The 9,439-nt window shown below is 47.7% G+C and overlaps 2 protein-coding genes across 4 annotated transcripts; both read left to right on the top strand.

Moving 5' to 3' along the window:
* Positions 1-4,704: 4,704 nt before the first annotated feature.
* TERG_06315 (uncharacterized protein) lies at positions 4,705-6,411 on the top strand (the record flags this gene model as incomplete). Its single annotated transcript, XM_003233274.2, has 8 exons — positions 4,705-4,773; positions 4,841-4,982; positions 5,043-5,227; positions 5,281-5,317; positions 5,375-5,445; positions 5,506-5,888; positions 5,950-6,017; positions 6,080-6,411. The coding sequence occupies 8 exons, from the start codon at positions 4,705-4,707 to the stop codon at positions 6,409-6,411; spliced, it is 1,287 nt and encodes a 428-aa protein (XP_003233322.2).
* A 587-nt stretch (positions 6,412-6,998) lies between these two features.
* Positions 6,999-8,978, top strand: TERG_06314 (uncharacterized protein; the record flags this gene model as incomplete). 3 transcript variants are annotated; one of them, XM_047748591.1, is made up of 3 exons in its annotated part: positions 6,999-7,094; positions 7,169-7,588; positions 7,647-8,978. In XM_047748591.1, the coding sequence occupies 3 exons, from the start codon at positions 6,999-7,001 to the stop codon at positions 8,028-8,030; spliced, it is 900 nt and encodes a 299-aa protein (XP_047604576.1). In that variant the 3' UTR covers positions 8,031-8,978. The 3 variants fall into 3 exon arrangements, with proteins under 3 accessions (XP_047604576.1, XP_047606847.1, XP_047606846.1); XM_047750135.1 differs by having other exon boundaries at positions 7,169-7,984; positions 8,052-8,978; XM_047750134.1 differs by having other exon boundaries at positions 7,169-8,978.
* Positions 8,979-9,439: the final 461 nt, after the last annotated feature.

Raw genomic sequence — 9,439 nt, 5'->3', positions numbered from 1 at the left:
GAGACACGGAGCAGACAAAAAAGGAACTGGTCTCAGACTGAAAGCGGGAGACGCCCAAAACAAGGCTTACGCTGTGACTGTTGATCTCGGATGTTCCGTTCGAGCACATGGGGAAACTGATATATCACCGTCTGAGGGCTCTCTCTTACCTCTTATCTCGTGCTGTGACTCTACGGCATAAGTACTGCTACAGACGACGGAGGATACCGGTAGGGGACGCTCCGCAGCGCAGCTACAACTGGATGGATATGATCAACTATAACTCTGGACAAGATGGAGATCCTCCGCAGAGAGAGCGTTTAAGAGTGGGCTACTTCTTTCCAACCTATCCATGGGTTGAATGCCAAAAATGCACTCAACAGAATATGGACTGAAGGAGGCAAAAAAAAAAAAAAAGGAGCCATCCAAAGAGCCATCCAAAAAGACCATGAACTAGCCTACGCCCCTTTTCCGCGTGGATCGAGGCGTTTTTTTTTTCATTCTCCTTATAAGCACACACAAGGAATATACAACTTGATGAGGTTTAACTTCGTCATCCCTGCTTAACGCCCGTCCCTTGCGAGGAAGCTGATGGGAACATCTCGGCTTCAGGGGGGCTCTGTGTCGCGTGGCTTTGTTTCAGGTTTCCACAAACGCTAACTCTAGTGGACCTTCCTCCTTGTGCTCTCCTTTCTTTTTCTCCTCGTTGGCTACCGAAGTTTGCTCTACTGAGTTGTCTGATGGCGTCACCTCCTGGCCTCGGCATACGGTACTGCATTTTGATTCCGTATTAGGAATTACTACCACATACAAAGACGGCCAGACAGTCATAGTATAGACAGGGCAGGCAAACAGGCAGACGGGCATGGCTCCCCTGCCCGGTGCAGATGTCAATGCAATCTCTGCGTCATCCCTTCGATCGCACAAACAAGTCCTTAACCCTTGCCCTTAGTTAAGCACTTAAGGAAAAAACTTTTTGCATGGCTGGCTGCCAAACCTGCACTGGAAGGACGGACGGTTTTTCTCCCCTTAGACCGCCGTGAACCCGCGAGCTGGCTGCATGCAGGTGCCGTCGACTCGTCCAGTCCTACCCTTATCTCTTGTCCTTTCTTGCCTGAGGTCATTAACCTATCATGCAATATCGGCCTTGGCCAGCCGCCAGCGACATATCGCGCTGAGTTATTATTATTCCTCTATTCGACTGCCAAAATATGCAAGCATTGCCGCGGCCGTTTCAACCATCCCATCACCTGCAGCATTATTGTCAATCTTATGTTGGGCTGCGATCAGATGTTCATCTCTACCCGAGCAAATCCTCCCTCGCCGTTGGACAGCAAGGGGGGAGTATCGGCAGTTATGGGCACGTTGAATTCCCTTTTTTCTGCGGAGGAGCTCCCGTTCTCCCTGTTTCAACCCCGACTTGAAGGAGTTCTTCGGCCATAACTTACCTCTTATCCTCAAATCTTCCGCAGGAACTGAGGTGTAAGTGTACTTATCTAACTCCAGGTGAACTCGGCCTGTACTTTCGCAGGGTGTCAACTCAACGGATACTTACCCGAAACACCCCTGTTATGTAGACTCTGCTCCGTACAAATCATCCCGGAAATCTACGAAATCTCTGTAGACTTTGAGTCCTGCCAAAGCTCGCAATTTTGGCCACCATTTCCCTTCCTCCCCTGCTGCTTGGTAAAAGCCATGCTGTCGGTTGGATCTAGACTTGTCTATAGGCAGGCATGGTTACATGCTTGATCATGAACTCGGTTGCCGAAGGGGTTGGTTGGCGCTTAATATTGGGTTATTAGAATGGAGACAGACGAGCCCTTCAAGCATTCAACCACCTGTTATCGTATTATCTGGGCCAGCAATCTTCTCGATGTGTCGAAGGAGACACATCTCGGATAGAAGACCTAGTCTACACAGCCGAGACCTCTAGCTCTGGTATCCCCTCTATTATGGAGTATCAGTAGAGAGGGTCTCTTAGCGATAGGATCCATCTCCCAGAACCGACCCAGCTGCATCTTCCAACCACATCATCTTTCTTTCGTCCAGCTCTATTTATATCGCCGGCAGTACGGAGTAGAAAGGTTGATCTGCCTTGTCCCTCACCTCCGATTGCTCTGCTGTGGAATCAGTCAATCAGGGTAAACTAGCGCCAGTTGGACAGAGCAAAGGCTAAGAAATGCGGTCTCTCAAGGTCCCATGTCTAAATCTCCAGATATGAGGTGATAACATTGACCCTTCTGAGGTCAAGTAAGTCGATACTCTGTACGGAGTACTCCGTGAAGCTCGAGTAAAGAGAGCTGATCTCCCATTTATTTACTCTGGCCAGAAACCCACCCCTTTTATCCCGTCTTGCTCTGTATACGAATCCCTCCCTGGCCAGTCGGAAGACGAGCCAGAAGATACTTGAACGCCCTGCTGCGATCAAGGTCACTTCAAGGACATGGATCCTGCGCTTAAATACCTTATTTTATCCCGGAGAGAGCCTGCTTCGTTGCTAAACATCTGTGTCTTTCCCGTGTAGCGAGCGAACGAGAGCCTGTCCGGCTCAACCCCATTTAAGGCTCGCGATCTTCAACGCTATCAGCGCTCATCAACACAATCTCATCTCCACCGCTAAAAACTCGAACTGCAAACGGAATAGCCATTATTATTGCCCAAGATCAACGAATGTCTCTTTGTGGCGACTGGTTGGAGATTTCTCCTGCTCTGCGGCGAAACTGCATTATTACCGAGACTCTGCTTGTGATAATCTACACTGTCAGCCAGTGTGCCGGGACAGACCTCTTCTCGTATAGCCAACGAGCTAAGAGATTCGGATGAGATCAGCTGCCAGAGATACCCAATCTGTTCATCTTTTTCGAACGAACATGGACAACCTAGGAAGTACGCCCATTGCACCGTCAAATGACAGACGGCATGCGAAACAGAAAGGGAGACCTTAATATTGAATATATATTGACCCTCTCATCCCTGGACGATAACCTCCAGCTGGCCATTGTAGGACCCTGGAGCTGGCTCTAGGGGCCAAGTGTCGGCTATCAGGTCTCAGACCAGAGATTGACCTCTATCAAGCTGGATCCGCAGCCCGAGAAACTCCAGGGCCTGCCCTGAATAATCCTAGCAAAACGACACCAATCGGTTTTCACGAGCATGATGTTTTTAAGCAGTACATCCACTTAGAAACCTCGGAGCAGAGGCCCTTCTTTTCAAGGAGGCTTGAGTTCGCTGGCCAGAGCCATCATACAAAGACACTTGTCAGACAGATCCGATATTTTTAACTATCACCACGCCGCCAATCTATGGTTAGTCTACACACTAACTAGGATGCGGCAAAAAATATATTGAATATTTTACGATATCCGCTGAGGCTTCCTTTCCAGATACACATCTCTCTGGCTTCTACTTTCCGTTCAACTAGCGGATGCCTCCTTTACTCAACCGCTTAAGCATTGAAGTAGATCATGCTTATATGAAATACACATCGGGAGATCCATCTCGTTTATCGACCTCCGTTATGTTCCAAGCTGACTGACATATCTTGCATTGGCACCTGCCAGCCACGTATTTCCACTGGGCGGTACGCAGTATCGATGGCTCGATGGCAATTTACTTTATTCAGAGAGGCCTCTGCTTAGCATCGTCGCAGATTCGCCATCAAACATGACGGTGGCTGGTTCCATGTCAAAGCAGATGAGAAGTTTACTTCGTTACTGCATGCTGCTCGCCCAGTTCGTGAAATTCTTGAGGACTGCCTGGGATATTGCGGGAAGAGAAATATATCAAGTGCTAGGCGTTAACTAGTTATTGAAGCCCGGAACTTCCGGGAAACCATCTGTGCTTCTTCTATATCTCTATCGGAGATTGGATGGCCATATGTTGGTCTCCCCTGAACACACGATAGCCCGTACTAGACCACTGTCGCCTACTCCATATCCCTGCACAAATTTCATCTTTATCCCTGTCCCCTCCCGGGGTAGCTAAATAGTCACCCAACTAACGAGCTAATCAGGCGGCTTTTCATTCAAAAGATTTAATTAAAAGCCCCAGTTCGCCGTGAACTCGTTAGTACGCAACTATTTCGGTGTAGCCATCTAGTCGTGAGGTGGACCCGCAAATCTTCGTTTTTATAAACGTTTTTACCCCTGAGCGAGAGCCGACCATAAAGACAACCCTGCGGGGCACTTCTTCATGTCCTTCGATCTCCAGCCTGTCAAAACATCGCTAGAGGCCTCTGCATGCGCCCCGATTTAGTCGGTACCAAAGTTTTGCCGCCTCTTGTATTGCTTGTATCACAGTCGAGGTGGCGGATCCCAGCAACCATTGAACGATCTCCATTCGACGAAAGTGCATAATCGCATTTATATACAGCTACTGGCTTCGGACAATTATGTGCAGACGTTCTCTTGCAGTCGGTGGCGCACCAAGTCCAATAGTTGCCTGCAGATCTGGAGTCAGTGTTGAAATGCAGCCTGTTTCGAGAATAACGGCGGCTTCCATTATGCCGCTCAAGAAAAGCAAAGACAGTTTGCCGCTGTTTATGTAGATACATTGGGAGACATATAGTCCCGCTCATCCGCAAGCCGTCTCATTTTCATGAGGCCTCTATCTTTTCCTGTGTGCAACGGAAGTGTGTCTTGTGGGAGCGTCCAAAGGTGTTTATATCAATTATAGTATTGTTCAGTGCCGGAAATGCGCTTCCTGTTGGTATTGAGCCTGGCCTCGATGGCTTTGGCATCGCCTATTGCTACCTCGCATTTGATTGCAAGAGATGAAGTTTTCCCTCGGTGTGCGGTAAGAAGGCCTGCCATCTAGTTGAATTTGAATATGATATAATGAACGACAACTAATACACTCCTAGACCGATTGTCAGAGCCAAATCATTGCCGAAGCTGGGACACAATGCTCTGCCAAAGATATACCCTGTCTCTGTGCAGACGACGCATTCCAGGGAAAGGTTGCCAGTTGCATATCATCACACTGCACGGGAAGTGAGGCTTTGAGTAAGACTTCCCTTACTCCTTACTTCAGGCTGTTCGGCATCCTAAGATAATATAACATAGTGGCAAAGCACCTCAGCTCGCAGGCCTGTGGTATCATCACAAAACCACGATACGCCGAAGTAGATGCAGGCACGCTTATCCCTTTCCTATTTGCCAGCTTCTTTTTCTCAGTTAGGATCGCATCTAAGGCGATGCATTTGGGAGGTGGATGGGGTGCTGACGATTATACCATATCTGTGGCATATGTAAGGCAGACTCATCCCACGTACCGTCAACTTCTTTTTATTAATGATTGTAGCTACTTGCTATCGTGATTTATACGCTACACACTCAAAGTAAGATCAACCAACCCCCAAGACATATCTAGGATATAGTGCTAACCAGCTATCTAGTGATCCATTATGGCTTTGGCAAAAACATATGGGACGTTATTCCACAAGAAGATTTAACAATAGCCTTCAAGGTTCGGCTCGTCCGTACCCAAAAGGAAATATGGGGAAGAGTGCTGACCATGAGTAAATAGGTCTTCTTCGCATACGTCTTAGTATATAAGTCTCTGATATCCCTCGCAAAGATATCTGTCGGTCTCTTCCTGCTGCGGATCTTCAGGTCGACTCCTTTCCGTTATGCTACATATACTATTATTGCACTCAATGCGGCAATTGGAATCACATGGATATTAGTTGATGCTTTCCACTGTGTCCCTGTCCAACTAGCGTGGACCTCGTGGAAGATGGAGGAGACGGGCACTTGCATCAACTTCATGACCTCGACCTATGTCAATGGGTTTGTCAACATCGCTGTTGACACTGTCATGGTAACTATGCCAATATATGAGGTCGTCAAGCTGAAACTATCCCGCCGCAAGAAGGTAGGGGTTGCAGTGATGTTTGGAATGGGTCTATTGTAAGTTTATTTGGCCGATTCTCACTGCTATTTCCCACAATAAACTAACGTGTCTGCTTAGGTTGACGGCCATTGGAATTGCACGAGTCATTATTCTGTTCCAGCATGATCCCACTACAAATCCTACCTGTGAGTTGCACCCAGATGCTCCGTTTGTTTTAAAGAGCCCACCCTCTGACTATGTTTGATAGATGAAATGGCACCCCTGAATTACTGGTCTATGATCGAGTGCCAGATAGCTATTGTCTGCGCGTGTCTACCTGCCATACGGACACTGCTCATCCACTACGTTCCCGAAGTGTTTGGCCAAGCCACCGAGGCTGCGTCTCAAAAACGACTGAATGCTCCTTCAACTGACAACTCGAAGGGAGACGAGTATACCTCCAACTCCACCTTGGTCGAGTCAGGGGATGGTTACATTTCCAAGACCATTTCATATTCGGTCAACACTACGATAAAATCCGAGAACAGCCCCACGGAGCCATCTATAAATCTTGTTCAGGTGGATCGAAGAAGAGTATGAGATGGTACATTTTTCTTCCATTCACCCATACACGACCATAATCTTAATTGATAATATTTCACCGACTTATCTGTATATAATTAATGATATCAATACCAACTTTCTCTTCGACGGCGTTAAATCTCGATATCATAAGCTAGCACTTATAGTAGCTGGCTATGTAGATCTGATCAACTATGGATCTCCCTGAATTATATAGTTATATGAATAGTTGGCCCACCAAGTGATAGTGGATTCAGGGGGGCGGATCGATCCATCCAGTGGGTTTGTGGAGTGATGGTTATCCAGCAATGACAACTATAGATAGCCGCGAGTAACAAAGCCAAGTATGCTTCTCCAGTAGGATTTCTACATTGATAATACCGGCATCTTAATCGATGTCAGACACGTTAATCAGCCATGTGGAGAATCGAGTACGATGCAGGGTCTCGGATGGCAACCGAGAAGCCGACAACCAACTCCTCGGCTCCAAGGCGTCAGTGTCTCAGCCTCAATATCAGCCGAATATCTCCTTTCTCCAGCTCGACAGTGAAAGAAGCAAACAACCAATACTAGTCATAGACCATAAACTAGTTAATTGTTTCATCATGGCCCAGCAAAAGCCCAAAGTACTATGTCTAAGCTATCCCGAGTTCACGGATAAGGCGTACCTCGCTGACTTCGAGACCAAATTCGAGCTCCACGTCAGTCTAGTCTCTCGTCGATATACAAACATACTTTCACAAGAATACCATATACCTAACAACCAGGATACCAGTCCCTTACATCGCTCGCCCGCGCCGGCCTGGTTCCCGAACTAGCGGCCCGGGTGCGCAGAGATGGGCCCTTCGACGCCGTGATCGTGCGCATAGGCACCATTGTCTTCGAGCCATTTGACGCAGAGATGCTTTCCCCTTTACTCCCCGACTGTCGCATCATAGCCTCTGCTTCGGCAGGGTATAATGAATTCGACGTAGACTGGATGACCCGCAACGGAATATGGTTCTGTAACTCGCGCAACGCTGTGTCAGAATGCACGGCTGACATGGCTATATTCCTCATCCTGGCCGTGCTGAAGAATGCTTCTGTTGCGGAACGGTGTGCGAAAAGCGGGGTTTGGCGGCAGGGCATCGAGGGCGTTAGTAGGTCTCCTCGCGGGATGGTGCTGGGTATTATTGGGATGGGCAGTATTGGGAAGGTAGGCTCGAGACGATATGTTGGGAGAATACATGCTAATTGATTTGATGTGCGGCTAGTATCTTGCTAAACGGGCAGACGTGTTGGGTATGAAGGTGGTGTATTACAATCGGAACCGCCTTGCGGAGGACGTTGAGAAGCAGTATAACGCCAGATATTGCTCGACGCTGGATGAACTGCTTGCCTGCTCGGATGTAATATCCGTCAATTGTCCGCTGAGCAAAGAGACTACGAATCTGCTCGGGCGTGAACAGTTCGAGAAGATGAAAGACGGGGTGTACTTTGTCAACACCGCCCGGGGACAGATCGTTGATGAAGAGGCATTGATAGATGCGCTAAAGTCTGGAAAGGTCAAGATGGCTGGTCTAGATGTGTTTCCTAACGAGCCTAACATCAAGTACGTTTACGAGGATTGCTATCTATATTTTGTCTATGTTCGTTAACGGCTAACGGTGTTACTGCAGTCCGCATTTCATGGAGAGCGACAAGTGCATACTACAGCCTCATCTGGGTGGGTACACTGACGGAGCCTTCAGGCTGTCCGAGCTTGAGTGCTTTGAGAACATCAAGGCATGGTATGCTACGGGAGTGCCCATCTCGCCAGTTAATAAAATTGAAAAGCAGACATAGATTAGACCTATGGAATGAATAAGAGTATGGTACTGGTAGTATATTTTACCAGCTCAAGGCTGGCAACCTAGGTAGATAGGACACAATATTCCTGTTATTAGCCGCCTATTGTCTTTCTTCGTCTTTTTGACGGGGCCAGGGAGCCACCCATGGACCGCTTTGGTCCTTTTTTAACCATCCCCTAATATTGGCGTGGATTGTAGAAGATAGAACAGCTTCATCTTGGAACCCATTGGTCTGAGTAGATGTTATCTTGGGTGGCTTGGTTTTGGTAGGCATTATATCCGTGATAATGCCACGGGGGCAAAGCACCGGCCTCATCCTGTAGAAGTGATGTTAGCATATTGCTTTCATCAAGTGATCAGGCATGACAGTCGTGATTTACCAGAAGCGAATGCATACTGTATGTATATGTATATAATAATTGGTATATTGATACCGAATACCGAACACGGAATGCCGAGGCACCCGAGCCAGACGGTCTGGATGTAGATCATGTTAGTTTTAGGGGGGTCACGTTGGTAGGAAATATTGGAAAGGGGGAAAGGGATAAGCAGTCAAAGAACATACCGGAGAAGAGGCTTACCACGGGCAAGCCAGTGTAGAAGCAACTGATTCAGTGTACTTATGTTGTTCCCGTGAGAATATATCGGGGCAATCGGCCGTTTAGAGTACTGTTCAAGATTGACAGACAGGCAGGGCGGCCATATATAGGCGGGAGGGCGTAGAGTCGACCTCAGATGCCCACTCACCCACGGCCCGGAAGATGTTTGCTTCCAGGCCGCGAGTGAGTGTGCGTCTATACCTATGTATGTGGGTATGTATATATATGTATGTGGACCGTATAATGAATCCCAGACAGGTAGATATACTAGATATACACGTGTCTGTAACCTTTTGACTGCCCCGGCAATGAAACGAAGTATATCCCTGGAGTCCACACAGAGAGTCAAGACGAGTGTTTTCTCTTTTGCACGGTACCGAGCTTATGGAACATACCCGAAGGTGTATATGTCATGATGAGGTGTAGTATAGTAAATATATACCTAGGTATGTATATATAGTAGAGTAAAACGTAAGTAGACGCTGGGATATGTCTCCGTTGTGGTAGTTTGGTAGATGGAGGAGAGAAGGAAAAAAAAAAAAGAGGAAGAAGAAGAATTGGGAAATCTGGGGGGAGGAAGGGGTTTTATAGCCCGGGGGAAGGGCAGCTGGGCTGTCC

Source organism: Trichophyton rubrum (genome assembly GCF_000151425.1).
Source record: "Trichophyton rubrum CBS 118892 genomic scaffold supercont2.7, whole genome shotgun sequence".
NCBI lineage: Eukaryota > Fungi > Ascomycota > Eurotiomycetes > Onygenales > Arthrodermataceae > Trichophyton > Trichophyton rubrum.
Note: the sequence above shows the minus strand (reverse complement) of the source record. Positions and strands in the feature narration are given on the sequence as shown.